Source organism: Macaca mulatta, chromosome 5 (genome assembly GCF_049350105.2).
Source record: "Macaca mulatta isolate MMU2019108-1 chromosome 5, T2T-MMU8v2.0, whole genome shotgun sequence".
In the NCBI taxonomy this organism is placed as follows: domain Eukaryota; kingdom Metazoa; phylum Chordata; class Mammalia; order Primates; family Cercopithecidae; genus Macaca; species Macaca mulatta.
This window is the reverse complement of record NC_133410.1, coordinates 107,268,211-107,287,168: the sequence shown is the minus strand read 5'-3', so window position 1 is coordinate 107,287,168 and position 18,958 is coordinate 107,268,211. Positions and strand designations below refer to the sequence as shown.

Genomic DNA, 18,958 nt, shown 5'->3' with positions numbered 1-18,958 from the left:
TATCTACCCAGAGGAAAATAAGTCACTGTACAAAAAAGATACTTGCACACACATGTTTATAGCAGTACAATTTGCAATTGCAAAAATATGGATGGAGCCCAAATGCCCATCAATCAATGACTGGATAAAGAAAATGTGATATTTTATACACACACACACACACACACACACACACACACACACACACACACACCATGGAATACTACTCAGCCATAAAAAGGAATGAAAATAATGGCATTCATAGCAATCTGGATGGAATTGGAGACCATTATTCTAAGTGAAGTAACCCAGAAATGGAAACCCAATCTCACTCATAAGTGGGCGCTAAGCTATGAGGACTCAAAGGCATAAGAATGATACAATGGACTTTGGGGACTTGAGGGAAAGGGTGGAATGGAGGTGAGGGATAAAAGAATACACATTGGGTACAATGCACACACTGCTTGGGTGATGGGTGCTCCAAAATCTCAGAAATCACCACCAAAGAATTTATTCATGTAACCAAATAACATCTGCTTCCCCAAAACCTAAGAAAAAAAAATGATAGTAATAATCATTACTAATGATGGTGTAGGAATAAAGTTTAAGCTGTATGTTTTTCCCAGTTTTCCAATCCCTGCACATAATGTGATCAAATGGAAGATTATACTTCAGCTTTTAAAGAAAGAAAACCATTTTTTGTTAGGTTACAGATGAAAAGATGCCATAAATAACCTGTTTCAATAATTTTTAAGCTTTGTTTCCACAGCAGAATACTTTTAAGATCTGGGTCTTCTTCCTTAGAATAGATGTGATTAGTAAAAGATGCTATGGTAGTGATTCATTTTGTTCTGGTCTGTGGTTCTTTACTGTGCTTGAGAATCATCTGTGGGGCTTATTAAAAAGTAGATTCCCATACTCAACAAGATTCTGATTTACTGGGTCTAAGATGGGAACTGGGGGGCTATGTATTTAATAGATTGATATTAATGCAGGTTGTCTGTTGCTCACAATTTGGAAAACAGGATTTTCAACCTTTGCCTAGGGTTGGTTTCTTCAAAGTGTTTTTACTTTCTTTATAATGTCATAAGTGGAAACCTGTCCTTTAGTGGTCAGTTCTCACAGACTTATTTTGGAGCTTATTTCTAAGTGGCTTATTAAATCCAAAACCTAGCTTTTTAGAAGCAAGGACCTCATTTGATTGTTCTATGTTATTTTAGTGAAGGAAAGTTCCATAACATTAGGATCTTTACAAAAAAACAGAAGAAAAGAAAAAGGAAGTATTCTTGAAGGATTCAAGATTTCATTTGTCCTTTTATGCAAGAAAGTCTTCTTAAGTTGAAGTATATTCATTTATAATTCACATGTAATCTTTTCCCTATGATCCCTAGTAGTGACCACTTATACAGTTGTTGAAAATAGTAGAAAAGTAATTCCGGTTTGTTAGTAGCTGATCATTTTGATCACGTTGGCCTGTATAGCACTCTCCCTTTATCTGCACCTTTACCTCCTGTGGTTTTAGTTACTTGTGGTCAACCATAGTCTGAAAATATTAAATGGAAAATTCCAGAAGTAAACAATTTGGTTTAAAATTGCACACCATTCTGTGTAGTGTGATGAAATATCTCAACTTCTTGCTTTGTCCCACCTGGTAGGTGAAGCCCGTTAGTCACTTAGTAGCTATTTTGGTTATCAGATTGACTGTTGGGGTATTCCAGTGCTTGTGTTGAAAGAACTCTTATTTTAACTAATAATGGCTCCAAAGTGCAAGAATAGTGATGCTATCAAGTGGGATATGACAAAGAGAAGTTGTAAAGTGCTTTCTTTGGAAAGGTGAAAGTTATTGACAATAAGGAAAGAAACAAATTACATGTTGAGGTTGCTAAGATCTGCAGTAAGTATGAATCTTCTATCTGTGAAATTGTGAACAGTATTTATTATAATTGTTCTATTTTATTATTAATTATTGTTATTAATCTTTCTGTGCCTAAAATATAAGTTAAACTTTATCATAGATATGTATGTACAGGAAAAAAAACTTAGTGTATATAGGGTTTCATACAATCCTCAGTTTCAGGCATTCGCTGGGAGACTTGAAACCTATCCCTTCTGGATAAGGAAGGACTACTGTATAGGGAGAAGAAGGATATTGCATATCTGTATAGCTTCAGAAAACAGGCTAACGCTATGTATTTGAATTTATACACCCCATATTTCTATATTTATTGCATATTTTGCAGGTTTATATAGCCACAGAATTTTGTAGAAGTTTCTTTTCTTCTGAACTTAACTTACTACAAGTTGGTAGATAAAAAAAATCTTATGTATCATTGCTGAAGTGCATCTTTTCTACCAGCCAGCAAATAATGGCGTGAATCTGCTCATTTGAGCCAAGGTGTCATGAACTTTTGGATAACTTTTTAGAATCTAACCTATTTAAAATAAAAGATACTTCTGTATTAGTTTTTCATAAATTTTTAGTTTCTCCTTTTTTTTTTCCCCCAAATTATCAGGTTAAAAAAATAGATAGGATTTACATATTTTATCATAATTAGAAGTGGCTGGCCAGGCACAGTGGCTCACGCCTGTAATCCCAGAACTTTGGGAGGCCAAGGCGGGCAGATTGCTTGAGCTCAGTTCAAGACCAGCCTGGGGAACCTAAGACCAACATGGCAAAAACCCATCTCTACCAGAAATACAAAAATTAGTCGGGCCTGGTGGCGCATGCCTGTGGTTCCAGCTACTCAGGAGGCTGGGGTGGAGGACTTCTTGAGCACGTGAGGCAGAGGTTGCAGTGAGGTGAGACTGGGCCACTGCACTCCAGCCTGGGTAACAGAGTGAGACCCCATTTCAAAAAATGAAAAACAAAAACAACAAAAAATAAGAATTAGAAATGGCTAATGCACTTATTTGGAGCCAGATTATTTTCAATAGGAACTCATCATCAAATTCATAATGTAGTCAGTGGAAATGTAGGATTCAATTCATGTACACATCGATTCTTCTTGCAAATATTTTATTTTATTTTTTATTTTATTATTTTTTATTTTTTTTTTGAGACAGAGTCTTGCTCTGTGCCCCAGGCTGGAGTGCAGTGGCATGATCTCGGTCTTCTTGCAAATATTAACTGAACCCTACTGTGTTTCAGGTACTCTTCTATACTCTAGAGATATAGCAGTGAGCAAAACAGAAAAAGAAAATGACCCGGCCTTTCTGGAGCTTAGAGTATAGCAGAAAATCTTATTTTGGATAGTAATAAATGATACGCTTAAAAACAGCAGAGAAGGGAACATAAATTGTTTGGAGGTGGTAATGAAATTTTAGATTGGGTGGCCTGGAAATGACTCATTGAGAATGTGACATTGTGTAGTGACCTGATTATAATGAAGGAGTAATCTGCAGAGAACATTTGAAGCAGACAGACTGCCAAACGCCAAGGTCCTGAAGCGAATATATGCCTGATCTGTTTAAGGAAGAGATGTAGCAAAGTGAATGAGGGGAGAGAGAGGTAGGAGATGAGGCTAGAGAGGTAATGTGTGTGTGTGTGTATGTGTGTGTGTGTGTGTGTGTGTGTGTGTGTGTGTATGTGTGTGTAATTCAGACCGTATTAAGGATTTGGCTTGTGTTCTGAGATTGGCAACCACTGGGTGGGTTTGAGAAGCAGAGTGATACAATCTGACTCGGATTGTGCAACAGCTCCTTCACTAGCTGCTATGTCAGTAGATTGAAGATGGACAAGGATTGGAGCAGGGAACAGTTAGGGGACTTTTACCGTAATTCAGGTAAGAGATGGTGGTGGCTTTGATCAGAGTGGTAGTTGCGGAGGTGGAGAAGTGGTTGGATTTGGAAATATTATAAAGATAGAAATGACAGGATATAATGATAGAACTTCATTATACGTCTAATTTATAAGCCAATTATTCAATTAGTAAATCAAGGAGTAATTCTTTCAGACAAAGAAAAATAATTTAGGTATGTATGAAGCAGAAGATTTGAATCTAACTTTGTTTTTTTAGTATAAAAGGTGCTTTATCAATGTACTTAAAATATTTGATGATGAATAAATAGTACTTCTTAATATTTATTTATATGACTAAGAAAATAAAAAACTCAACCTCAGAACTTACTGAATTAATTCTTATCTGTTATAAAGTATCTAGTTAAAAGCTTAATTTCTTACAGTTACCATATGTAGTGAAACTATTTCCTAAAGCCTATTTGTTGGAAAAAACACATTGATTTACATACATTTAAAAAAGACAGTACAAAATTTTTTAGAGATGAGCTAGCTGTATACTTTTAAATGGAAGAACTAGAGAAGTCATTTTTCTTTCATTTTAGTATTTAATCATGTGAAGAACTGGATAATTTTTTTCTGAGCTTTATCAGTAGAGGGCAGCAAAGTTTCAGGTAGTGTGTTTTTGGGTTCAAGGGCTGCTTCGCTAAGGAAATTTTTTTTTTTTTTTTTTTTTTGCTGCTCTTAAGTTTGTTCCAGCTTGCCTTTTAATGTAGTGCTTTGGTAATATTATATAGGAATTCACTTAAAAACTCTGTGACTGTGGTTCAGATATTTAGCCAACTCTTCCCTTAGGTGCTATAGATCCTTTCTTAATGAGAACATGTATTTCTTTTTGTGATTTAGGGAGTACCAGGGCCTGGAAAATATGACATTAAAAGTCAATTTCAGAAGACAGAAAGTATGACACCAAATGCAAATGATGCATCCCCTGCTTTTCTTTCTCAATCCCAGGTAATGGTCTACAGTCATTTTCATATATTGAGTCTCATAGGCATAATGTGAGGCCAGCAACACATTCAGTGACGTTTAAAGGTTATAAGAAGAAAAGTGATATTTAAGCAAATTGGAAATAGACATGGTCTGAGAAAAATATATTACCAAAACATATTGGTAAAATGAACTGAAATAAAATTAGAAATACACAGATGAATATTTGAATAGAACCATCTATTAAACATTTTCTATTAAGCAAATTTGCATATATGAATGTTCAATTCAGTTTATAAGAAATGTCTTCTTTAGTCTTTTTAAAAATATGCTTTGTTAATGAATGTGTGGAGTGTTAACATGTAAGCTATATAGGCTTGCATCTCTTTCTGAAAAGGTTCTGAGGGCATTCTGTGGAGCCTGGCACTAGGTCATTTCTACAATTGCCACTGGGACCTTCACTAGTGATACAACAGTCATAGAATATATTTTGCAGTAACCATTTCACATACTCCTAGGAATATACTAAGAGCACTTGAAGGTATCTGACATATTTGCAAGGCAAGACAATTATAATACTAGCAAACCTTTATTATGTGGCAGCCTCCAGACCAAAGTAATTGTGAAATTTATCCACCTATGGTATGTACAGCTGTAATTATCTTATTTAACTTGGGAAGATTATTATCCTTCAGATGACTATAGATGACTACTTTGATTTTATTGTACTTAAGAGACACCTCCTTGGAGACAAGTAGATAGATTGCAGGTATATTTGGAGCTAAAATTAACATGACTTTTTAATGGGCTAGATGTTGTTATGAGGGACTGGGAGGAATCAAGAATGAATACTAGATTTCTGCATCAAGCAACTTAATGATACTTAAGGTACTACAAGAGATGGATGTGGGGAAGACAGGATATTTTCTGTGTGTGTGTGTGTGTGTGCGCGTGCGCTTGCGCATGTGCCTGTGCGTGTATGTGTGCCCTTGATTTTTTAAAAGTGCTCTTTTTACAAATAAAATCTCAGGTTTTATACTGTTTCTGTTAATCTGATATATAGCCCTAACCTTATATCACTTGACACAATCATATTTTAAAATATATTTTTAGAAATAGAAAAGAATATTATATCAATTTGGTTTAAGGGGATAATGGGAAAAAGAATAATGGTTCTGTAGTAAAAGATATGGAAGAATTAAAACTAAACAGGATAACCTACTAGTGGTAGTGTTAATGTTTATTTGAATGTGAATATATATATATATATGTATATGATTATGATAGAAAAAGAAATAACACAATTAACAAAGTAGACTTAGAGCACAGAATTTCTGGTTTGTAGAAATAAAGACAGATACATTTCTGAGATGCTTATTTTAGTTATTGATTTAGGAGTTGTCAGGCATTTTATCTAAATGCACCGAATTGCCTTATGTCTTCAATTATTAATTTTAAATACATAGTATTTCCTTTATGGCAATGGCTCTTAACTCGGGATGCACATTAAAAACATCTGAGGAATTTAAATACATTCTGATACCCAAGTGCCAACATGCCCTTTGTTCTTCCTTCCAGAGATTGATTCATGTGGTTCAGAATAGGGCCTAAACAGCAATATATATGTTTTAATTCCTCAAGTAATTCTAATATGCAGTCACGGTTGAAAATTATCATTTTAAAATTTCACTTAGCATCTAAAATAATAAGATAGTATTTAGGAAAATAAATTTGAGACTCCTTTTTTGTACTTCCAGTAATAAATTGTTATTTTAGTAGTGTTAATATTTACCTACTTTACACAACTCAAAAGAACATATATGTTGTACTATATTTTTGTCTAAGAAATATAGGAAAATAGGAAAACATACACATAACTACTTGGCTATATAAACACGATGAAGATAAACCAGAAAATAATGATGTTAGTTATCTACAAGGGATGGTGAGGAGGTAAAGTGCAAGCACTGGTATGCTGCTGTTTATTTGTACTGGCTTGCAAGAGCCAACTGTTAAGTTTCCAGGAGTTTTGCAAGCTGGTTGACATTACGTTGGTAGTGTGAAATTAGCCACTGCTGTGGGTGTATTTACACCATGGAAATCAGCAAATGTTGCAAATTGAGACTTTTCTGTCCCAAGTGGTGCAGCATCCCCAACAGGGGGCATAACACTTCTTTGACTATACTTTAAAAAAATACGTATTTTATCTTTTGGAAAGATTTCAATGTTTTATATATTCAAAAATAAAAATAAATCAGTAAGAATGGGGAAAGTTAATAACTAAACTGAAAGCAAATGGAAACAAATGAGGCGGGTGGGTTACTTGAGGTCAGCAGTTTGAGACAAGCCTGGCCAACGTGGCAAAATCCAGTCTCTACTAAAAATACAAAAATTAGCCAGGCATTGTGACATGCACTTGTAATTCCAGTTACTCAGGAGGATGAGGCATGAGAATCTTCTGAACCCAGGAAGCAGAGGTTCCAGTGAGTCTAGAGATCCCGCCTGTGTGAAGGAATGAGACTCTGTCTCAGAAAAAAGAAAAAAAAGAATTGGAAACAAATTCTTAATTATTTTTAGTAGGTTGATTTATTGAGATGGTATGGATAAAGCAATCATAAAACTATCTTAGATATATCACAAGTTTGAGCAAAAAAGTTGATATTCTGAGGTATGGTTTTCATTGTTAAGGAAGGTGCATACAATAATGGATTGGAGGAGGTGAAAGAGGACCTTGTGGGATGGATTTGAAGGTTTTTATGTGAACTCATGATTTTTAATATATATTTATATGTATGAATATATGCATATATATGTCACATGTCAATGTATGTATGTTCATGTGTCTATATGTGAGTGTATATATGTATGTGTGTGTTTCTCTCTCTCATTCTCTGTGAATGTGTGTATGTTCTAGCTCTGTCTGCTAAATGAACCAAGAAGCAAAGATACCCCAGTAGCAAGGGACACATCTTGTGCCCAGATCTTGGTCTCTAATTCTGTTCCTACTGAAAGAAAAAGGATTCCTCAGAGAAATAACTGATTCCAGGGTAGGTGGAAGAGGAAAGTGTAACACTTTATGTCAGAAAGTAAGTTCTAAACAAAATAATGATGAGAGCATATCACAGTGACATAGGAAACAACATGAAGTGCCCCCCATTGGTTCAATAATAAATTATAAATCATTAAGGTTGGCATTCATGAGTCAATATGGATAATAAATAGACAACTAAGTACAGTTGTCCTCTGAACAATGCACAGATTAGGGATGCCAACCCTCCATGCATTTGAAAATCTGCATATGATTTTTGACTCCTCTCAAACTTAGCTACAAATAGGCCATTGTTGACCAGAAGCCTTACCAATAACATAGTCAAGTCACATATATTTTGTATGTTATATGTGTTATGTACTGTATACTTACAATAAAGTAAGCTAGAAAAAAGAAAATGTTATTAAAAATCACAAGGAAGAGAAAATGTATTTACTATTTATAAAATGGAAGTAAATTACTATAAAGCTCTTGTCATTACATTCAATAGACTAGGAGGAAGGAGAAGAGGAATGGTTGGTCTTGCTATCTTAGGGGTGGCAGAAAGTGAAGAAAATTTGTATATAAGTGGAACCACATTGTTCAAACCCATGTTGTTCAAGGGTCGACTATAGATAAGTAAGTAGATAGCTAGATAATGAAGTAAATAATTGAAGGAGAAGGGAGAGCACTTGCTTTCAGTAGAATGTTAAGTACTTACTATAAATATAGAGACAGTGTTGAATTTGATCAAAATTAAAATTACCAGTGAAGGCCAGCAGACATCATATCTCCAGATATGATATCCTGGGAAAGCCATGCATCACCTACCAAGTAGTCTGTCCAGAAATGTATAACCTGGATATAATTATGAGGCAATATCAGGTAAACCTCAAGTAAGTAAGATTCTATTATACAAAAGGGTGATTCTCCCAAAATGTTAAAATCACGAAACACAAAGGAAGGCTGTAGAAATGTTCCTACATTAAAGGAGATAAAAGAGACATGATGACTAAAGCAATATGACTCTAATCTACATTATGTATTGAAGGGGAAGAATGCAATAGAGGCCTTATTAGATCAGCTGACGAATTTGGAATATGAATCCTAGATTACATGAAAGCATTAGATCATTGATACATTTACTGGAGTTGATAACTGTACTGTGGATATGTAAGAAAATATCCACATTTTTTTTCTAAATATATACTGAAGTATTTATGGGTGAAGAACCATGACATATGTAACTTTCAAAATATGTGTGTGTGTGTGTGTGTGTGTGTGTATAGAGTAAGAGAGACAGAGACTGGAAGAGAAGGACAAACAGACAAAACAGAGATAGAGCTGGCAAAGAAAAAAAGGCAAATGAGGTAACATGATAATGGATGAATCTGGGTAAAGGCTATACACATATTTTCTGTATTACTTTTATTCATTCATCTTTTCTGTAAATTTGAAATTATTTTCAAATAAAAAGTTAAAAAGATTATACAATGCTAGCTCACACCTGTAATTCCAGCACTTTGGGAGGCTGAGATAGGCGGATCACGAGGTCAGGAGATTGAGACCATCCTGGCTAACACAGTGAAACCCCCGCTCTACCAAAGACACAAAAAAATAGCCGGGCATGGTGGCGGGCACCTGTAGTCCCAGCTACATGGGAGGCTGAGGCAGGAGAATGGCGTGAACCTGGGAGGTGGAGCTTGCAGTGACCCGAGATCGCGCCACTGCACTCCAGACTGAGTGACAGAATGAGACTCCATCTCAAAAAAGAAAAAAAAAAAAAAGATTATACAACGCTGTATCTCATGAGTTCATAGTTATATATATAACATTTTTTATATATATGTTAATAAGTTTATAAGTTCAACTGAATTGATAAACCACTGAATCTAAGATTTTTTTTTTGAGATATCTAATGATATTGTTGAGTTAATTGAATATACATGTTGAGGAACTTTTTCAATAAATATAATTTGATCACATAAAATAAAGGGTTAGATCATATAGTTTTTTATTTATATTAACTGGCACAATATTTTGAGTATGATAATTATCCCTACACTATCATCTAGAATCTCATGTTGAGATTATTTCCTTCTAAAAGTCTGTCTGCCTTAGTAAGGCACGTAATACATTACTATATTAGTATTTAGGTGATTTTACTAAAAGCTCTATATTTTATGTTTTGATGGGTACAAGATCTTAATTCATCTACATTTTCTTCACTCCATTAAGAAATAAATTAAGTACAGATGTTATATTACTCAAAAGGCAGCTTTTAACTCATGAAGTATCAAAATGTACTATAGTTTCTTATTGGCACATTTTCCTGTTCTTCACTAGAGATTTTTACCTGTGAAATCAATCACCCCGGCTCCAGGCACATATAATGAGCCTCGAACTGCTCTCAAGTCCTTGAAGAAAACATCAGGACTGAAAAATATTCCATTTGGTCAAACTGCTGTTCGATTCACACAGGACATCAGGACAGAGGAAATGCCAGGTTAGCAATTTATCTCTGTATGTCTACTCTTTGGCTTTATAAAGTAACTTAATGTTCTTAACAAGATGGATACACCAGAGAGTATGTTTTCTTTTTTGTCCTATGGTTGGTGTCATTTTAAGTCAACATTTTTTAAAGCATTCACTATACATTAAACACAGATAAATAAAAATAATACACAGTTTTAGTAAGATTTCAATTTAACATTCTGCACATCTTAATTATAATTTTCTATTGTTTTTCTTTATTTGGTAAATTTTCTGACTTTTTCTTGGCAGATGAACAATGTAATATATCAACTATGTGGTCACTATTAGTAATATAATTTATGATGTTCAGTTTTGTTAAACTTTTTATTTCAGAGGTTTACAATCACATGTTCTGGTATTCTCAGTGGATATTCTAGTGTTCAGAGCTAAGAATATAGAATCAAAATAAATTATAAAATTGCTGACATACAGTTCTGGGTATCTATTGCTGTACAACAATCTTAGTGGCTTAAAACAACAGGTTTTTCTCTTATATCTCATTATTTTGTGGGATGGCTAGAAGGCAAGGCTCAGATGGGTCCATTATTCAAAGTATGTACTTAGCTCCAGCATGGCTGCCTCAGGGCAGCCTGACATTTAACGTGGTGGTCTAGGGTTCCATGAGACCTGACCAGATGCTGCGAGATTTTTTATGACCCAGCCACAGAACTCTCAGGATATCATGTCTTCTGCATTCTGTTAGTTAATTAAGTCACTCAGAGTAGCACATATTGATTGGAAGGACATGAAACTTTATCTTTCAGTGAGAAGAGTAGCAAAGAATTGATGGCCAGTTTTAATCTATATGACCAATTCCTTGGCCACAAAAATATTTACATTGTTCCTACATGCACCTACTCCTTCTCAAGGACCCAAAAGTTTCATGTAATTATGTCATAATTTCACAGTCCAGGATAATTTTTTAAAAAATGTTTTGAGACATGATCTCTCTCTCTCTCTCTGTCATCCAGGCTGGAGTGCAGTGGTGAGATCATAATTCACTGCAGCCTCCAGCTCCTGGCTCAAAGGATCCTCCTGCTTCAGCCCTCTGAGTAGATGGAACTACAGGCTCCTGCTACAATGCTTGGCTATTTAAAAAAAAAATTTGGCCGGGCACGGTGGCTCACACCTTTAATCCCATAATTTGGGGAGGCTTAGGCAGGTGGATCACGAGGTCAGGAGATAGCGACCATTCTGGCCAACATGGTGAAACCCTATCTATACTAAAATACAAATATTAGCTGGGCGTGGTGGCGCACATCTGTAGTCCCAGCTATTGGGGAGGCTGAGGCAGGGGAATCGCTTGAACCCGGGAGGCGGAGCTTGCACTGAGCCGAGATCGTGCCACTGCCCTACAGCCTGGCGACAGAGCAAGACTCCATCTCAAAAAAAAAAAAAAAAAAAAAAATGTGGAAATGAGGCCTCCTTTTGTTGCCCAGGCTGTTCTTTAACTCCTAACCTCAAATGATCTTTCCACCTCAGCTCTCAAAGTATTGGCATTACAAGCATAAGCCACAACTCCCAGCCCCGGATCTTGTCATCTAAGTTAGGTGTAGGTACAGATGAGGATCCTTGTGTGTGGTTCTTAAGGTACAGCTCCTTCTCTATAAGCAGAACTGTGAACCAAAGAGAGGGTTGTTTCATTCACCATAAGGTGGTGGGAGAGATATAGGATGATCCAATCAGACACTCCTATTCAGGAAAAGGGAAAACTGGAGGCCCACAACAGTCACAGTACCATAGCAATTCTGAAATTCAGCTGGGTACATATTAGCATTTCCTTGATGAGGATCCAGTTAGACTCTCTGGGGGGAATGATTTTCTGTGGTTCTTTATTCTGCCTTTTAGGCTCTTGGTTCTTCTCTGAGTCATCATTTTTCTCTATGAAATAGGCTGTGTTTGCAGCTGTAGCTTTCTCAGCCTGCTTCTATCAGCTTCTTTTCATTTTTACTCTTATTGTCTCTTTTATTCTTATAAAACGTTTGAATTTCTGATTGTATTAATTTATAATCAAATCCACTAGGTAAAAGCCACACTTACATTTTCTTAGAAAACTTTTTAAAATCACCTGTGAGACTGTTACATGTTTTGTATCACCTTTGTCTATTTTGTCTCTTTTGTATCACCTTTGAGACTATTGTTTTTAACACCCTTAGGTTGTTAGGGCATCATTGTCTAAGTGAAAAGCGTCTAGGATACAAGACCTTAAGATTCTTAAGGCCCCTTTTCGAGAGGTTCTATGAGGGATTACCATAACTATTTCTAAAAATTAAACAAAAGATCTTACAGCCAAATCCTGCTTTATGTCTTTGCCTTTAAGCCACTTCTTTCTTTGAGAGATTTTTGTTGTCTGGATAGACTGGGGATGAAAAAGAGTTTATTTTCAAATCTAGGAAATTCTAGTTCCTTTCTATTTCTTATACATTCTCCTTGAAAAGTTAACAGTTTATTACTTTTTATTTATTTATTTTTAACTTTTAGGTTCAGGGGCACATGTGTGGGATTGTCATATAGGTAAATTTGTGTCATGGGGGTTTCTTGTACAGACTATTTCATCACCAGATATTAATCCTAGTACCCATTAGTTATTTTTCCTGATTGTCTCCCTCCTCCCACCTTCCACCATTGCTAGGCCCCATTGTCTGTGGTTCCTCTCTATGTGTCCATGTGTTCTCATTATTTTGCTCCCACTTATAAGTGCAAACATGTGGTATTTGGTTTTATGTTTCTGTGTTAGTTTGCTAAGGATAATGGCCTGTAGCTCCATCCATGTTTCTGCAAAGGACATTATCTCATTCTTTTTTATTGCTGCATAGTATTTCATGGTGTATATGTACCACATTTTCTTTATCCAGTCTACCATTGACATGCATTTAGGTTGATTCCATGTCTTTGCTGTTGTGAATAGTGTCTCAATGAACATACACGTGCATGTGTCTTTGTAACAGAACAGTTTGTATTCCTTTGGGTATATACCTAGTAATGGAATTGCTGGATCAAATGGTAGTTCTAGAAAACTGAACACTGTAAACTCTTTCCCTTCTATCTATACCTTCTCACACATGGATAAAAGGAACTATTGGCACTTTGACATTCAGCCTGGACATTTCCTTAGTTAGAATCCAGCAGTTCATTAGGTATTTTCTTCATTACCTCAAGCATTAGTGTTACTAAAATTTCTGCCATTGCATAATACCAGTTAGCATTTCTCCATCCTCTAATAACATTTTCCTCACTGTCTTTCAAGTCATCACCAACAGTCTCCTCAAGGCCTTTATTCTAACTCATCAGGTTGCTCTACTTTCTGATCGATTGCCTGATTCCAAAGTCACTGCCACAAATTTTAGAGTTCGGTTATAATAATACACTTGGTATAATTGTTTGCTACTCATTCCTTGGAGAGATTGAGTCTCTCTTATCCCCTTCAGTTTTGACTAGCCCTGGTGCTTTCTTGACCAATGCATGGAGTGGAAGTGATACTCTAGCACTTCTCAGATAAAACCATTTGCTTTACAGATTGACCTGGGCCTCTTGAAACAGTTGGTCTTGGAACCCTGAGCCTCTATGTTGAAGTACAACTACTTTAAGAGTGCCATTTGAGGTTAGCTCAGTAGTGTTTATCATTGTAAAGTTGAAATAATCAAAAGGGTCAGAATCCAGTTTAAGAGAGTTTATTCAAGTGCAAAGGTTAGAATAGCTATTCAAGTAACACAGACTCCAAAAGAATGGGGTCAGTGCTCCAAAGGTGAAAAGGTCTTGCTCTTATATTCTTATAGTCAGATAATAAAGAAATTTAATAGGATTATAACATTTTTTAAAAAGCTGGTTTATGAGTTATAGCAATTTGATTAGTTATAGCAGTTTAGCTATAGCTGTTTTTCTTTTCCAATTTAAAAGAGTGGATTTAATATTCCATCTTAGACAATGCGATAGTCATGAGATCTTTGTGTCAGAGAAGTAAAAGGAAAGTTAAGCTATAATGAAGATCAATAGTGGAGAGGCAAGGGGTCTTCTCTGGCACTTTTTAGTATTTTACAGTATTTTAGAAAAAAATGTGGATAAAGAAAAGGTGAATCTATAATCAGAGGAACAAAAGTTACAGCTGTCTGTCATGTGATTCAGGTTGCATAAACACAATCCTTTAAGGCTCAAAATAGTTTAAAGTTCCAACAGCTTTGATTTTGAGTTACTTATTTATATATCATGAATCTGAAATCCAAATTATTTCTAAATATTAACTTATTGTGTCGCCCAGTTACTCTAAGATTGGGTCTTACTGTCAGTTTGATGGTCTAGTATATTACAAATAAAATATTATACATTCTTCAAAGTTAGTTTATTTATAAAGGGCAAGTTAAATTAAGAATGAACTCTAAAATGTAATCTAGAATCTTATATGTTTTAAGGATTAGTAAGAATGGTCGTCATGGAAATATGATTTCTTTTCATGTAATTATTAGAGTACAGTAATGAATTTGACTTGTAAAGCAGTCATAGAGCAGATTTGACCACCTAATGTGGAGCTCCAGAATGTTTGCTGTTATAAGGCACCCCTAACCCTTTTAACTCTCCCATAGCAGATGTCATCTGGGGTTCCTGGGCATTTCTACACTTAATAACTCTAAGATAAATATAAGAAAGTTCTAATGTGAGTGAACCATATGATCAGAATGGCTTTCCAAGTCAGAAGCTTAATGAGGTAGTACCTGAGATGGGTATGTCTGAGGTCCCTAGCCCTGAGGATGCTATATTAAGTACTTAAGCTCTCCTGCAAAGTGCTATGTTATGCTCTTGAGCCAGAAGGGAGATAGATTTGACATAGTTACTTGTTATTTGTATATCTTAAGTGGTGGCTCAAATAGTTTTCATTATACTTTCTGTTTATCATTTTCCTAAACATTATCACTGGAAGAATGTTGAAAGGCGGCAGGAATAACATGTATTAGTGCTTAGGTTTTTTGAGAGTTGGCACAACAGAATTTTCATAGATATTTTTAGGGAATAGAATAGAACTGGAATATTTGAAAAATTGGAAAGAGTTTGTTTACAGTTAGAGAGAAATCTTATATGTCTCAGAAGTATGAAGGATATTTCTATGCAGAAAGATTTAATCACTTTTAGATCTGTAATGAACCGAAGTGACATCTAACCCAGTACTAACCAATGACACTCTTTTGTCAACTGTTTCCTGCCTGTGATGAGAAGAGGTCCTACCAGAACATAAATCAACACAGCACTCTCTTCATTCAGAAAGACTAGTTACAAAATGCTTAGTGAAATAGTCAATTTACATTTAGTTGTAAACCCCTTATCTTGTAGATTGTTCTTGGACAGATACTGATCTAATCAATTCCTATTATTTTTAGATGAGGAACTTGAAGCCCAGAAAAACAAATGAGATCTAAGTGAAGTTTCATATCTATTTAGTGGCAGGACTAATTTAGCAGAATGCAGATAACATGAGTACAACCAAGTTAAGTGTTCTTTAAGCATATTATATTGCATCTGATAGATATTGCTGCTCACTAGAATTGATTTTTTAAACAACATACTCAAGTATTTGTTTTAAGTATTTGACTGTCTTGATAAAAACTTTTCAACAGCATAGAAAGTTGTATTATTTTGAATGAAAAATATATGAACCTAAATTCACTCAGACTACCACTGTGGAAAATATTCCAGGTTATGAATATGCACAGAAAAGTAAAAGGCAAAAATTAAAATAACTTTTGTGATAGGGAGGTCAAGTGATAGGATATATTAATTTTTTTGTGAAATTTATTTTAATGCTGCTGTATTATTCTTTGAAAACTTAGTGTTGAGATTTATTTATTTATATCTGCTCTATTGAGGTATACCAAATACATAATAAAAATTATTCATTTAAATGTACAATTTGATGAGTTTTGGTAGATGTATGTAGTCAGGCAATCACAATTACAGTAATGTTTTGGAGCACTTTAATCATTCCTAAAACGTTTCTTCATGTTCCTTTGCAGTTAATCTCTATTCTCACTCTGGCCCTAGGAACTGTTTCTACTGCTATGATTTTATCTTTTCTAAATTTACATAAAAATGGAATTATATATTATTCAAGCTTTTGAGTCTGCCTTTTTTTACTTATGATATTTTAGAGATTCATTTATATTGTTGTGTTTATCTTTCTTCTTTATCGCTGAGTAGTATTCCACGGTTTGGGTGTAGCACATTTTGTTTACTTATTCATCAGCTGATGGACACTTGGGTTCCTTTCATTTCTTTTGGGAAAATACCTAGAAATAGAATTTCTGGTCATATGGCAAGTATATTAGCCTGTGGTCATGCTGCTGATAAAGACATACCCAAGACCAGGCAATTTAAAAAAGAAAGAGTTTTAATGGACTTACAGTTCCATGTAGCTGGGGATGTCTCACAATCATGGTGGAAGGTGAAAGGCATGTCTCACATGGCAGCAGACAAGAGAAGGGAGCTTGTGCAGGGAAACTCCTGTTTTTAAAACCATCAGATCTTGTGAGGCTTATTCACTATCATGAGAACAACACGGGAAAGACCCACCCCTATGATTCAATTACCTCCCACCCGGTTCCTCTCAAGACACATAAGAATTGTGGGAGCTACAATTCAAGATGAAATTTGGGTGGGGACAGAGCCAAACCATATCATTCCACCCTAGGCCCCTCCCAAATCTCATGTCCTCATATTTCTAAACAAACCATGCCTTCCCAACAGTCCCAAAAAGTCTTAACTCATTCAGCATTAATTCAGAAGTCCACAGTCCAAAGTATCATCTGAGACAAGGCACGTCCCTTCCAACTATGAGCCAGTAAAATCAAAAGCAAGTTAGTTACTTCCTAGATACAATGGGGGTACAGGCCTTGGGTAAACACACCCATTCCAAGTGGGAGAAATTGACAGAAACAAAGGAGCTACAGGCCCCATGCAAGTCTGAAATCCAGCGGGGCAGTCAAATCCTAAAGCTCCAAAATAATCTCCTTTGACTCCATGTCTCACATCCAGGTCATGCTGATGCAAGAGGTAGGTTCCTACAGTCTTGGGCATCTCCAGCCCTGAGGCTTTGTAGGATACAGCCTCCCTCCTGGCTGTTTTCATGGGCTGGTGTTTTGTCTGTAGCTTTTCCAGGCACATGGTGCAAGCTGTCGGTAAATCTACAATTCTGGGGTCTGGAATACAGTGGCCCTCTTCTCACAGCTCCATTAGGTGGTGCCTCAAGAGGGACTCTGTATGGTGACTCTGACCCCACATTTTCCTTCTGCACTGCCCTAGCAGAGGTTCTCCATAAGGGCCCCCACCCCTGCAGCAAACTTCTGCTTGGACATACAGGAATTTCCATACATAGCTGCCAAGGCTTGGGGCTTGCACCCTCTGAAGCCACAACCTGAGTTCTATGTTGGCTCATTTTAGCAATGGCTGGAGTGGCTGGGATGCAGGGCACCAAGTCCTTAGGATGCCTATAGCACCAGGACCCTGGGCCCAGTCTACAAAATCACTTTTTTCTCCTAGGCCTCTGGGCCTGTGATGGGAGGGGCTGCCATGAAGACCTCTGACATGCCCTGGAGACATTTTCCCCATTGTCTTGGGGATTAACTTTCAGCTTCTCATTAAATATGCAAATTTCTGCAGCCAGCTTGAATTTCTCCTAAGAAAATGGGTTTTTCTTTTTCTATCACATTTTTCTATCAGGCTGCAAATTTTGTGAACTTTTGTGCTCTGCTTTCCTTATAAAACTGAATGCCTTTAACAGCACCCAAGTCACATCTTGAATGCTTTGCTCCTTAGAAATTTCTTCTGCCAGATAGCCTAAATCATGTCTCTCAAGTTCAAAGTTCCACAAATATCTAAGACAGGGGCAAAATGCTACCAGTCTGTTTGTCAAAACATAACAAAAGTCACCTTTGCTCCAGTTCCCAACAAGTGCCTCATCTCCATCTGTCCATCTGAGGCCACCTCAGCCTCGACTTCATTGTGCATATTGCTATCAGCATTTTGGTCAAAGCCATTCAAGAAGTCTCTAAGAAGTTCCAAACTTTCCCACATTTTTCTGTCTTCTTCTGAGCCCTCTAAACCATTCCAACCCCTGCCTGTTACCCAGTTCCAAAGTTGCTTCAACATTTTCAGGTATCTACAGCAGTGTCCAACTCTACTGGTACCAATTTATTGTATTAGTCTGTTTTCATTCTGCTAATAAAGACATACCCCAAACTGGGCAATTTACAAAAGAAAGAGGTTTAATGGACTTATGGTTCCACGTGGTTGGGAAGGCCTCACAATCATGGCAGAAGGTGAAAGGCATGTCTCACATGACAGCAGACAAGAGAAGAGAGGTCGTACAGGGAAACTCCTATTTTTAAAACCATCAGATCTCATGATATTTATTCACTGTCACAAGAACAGCATGGAAAAGATCCACCCCCTTGATTCAATTACCTCCCACTAGGTTCCTCCCATGACACATGGGAATTTTGGGAACTACAAACAATTCAAGCTGGGATTTGGGTGGGGACACAGCCAAACCATATCTGCAAGTATATGTTAACTGTATAAAAATTTGACTAAATTTTAAAATGTGACTATGCCATTTTGCATTTATGCCAGAAATACGTGCGGGCTTTTTCTAAATAAAAAACTCTTAATTAAAAATTACTCAGTTCAAAAGATGCATATAAAAGCAT

At 36.1% G+C, this 18,958-nt stretch overlaps 1 protein-coding gene across 1 annotated transcript in view; it reads left to right on the top strand.

Moving 5' to 3' along the window:
• The window catches only part of STPG2 (sperm tail PG-rich repeat containing 2), a 547,712-nt gene that overhangs the window by 154,625 nt on the left and 374,129 nt on the right, over positions 1–18,958 (top strand). The window contains exon 6 of the mRNA XM_078002688.1: positions 10,080–10,239. Within this exon, the coding sequence (XP_077858814.1) occupies positions 10,080–10,239 (160 nt within the window). The remainder of the gene's footprint in view (positions 1–10,079; positions 10,240–18,958) is intronic.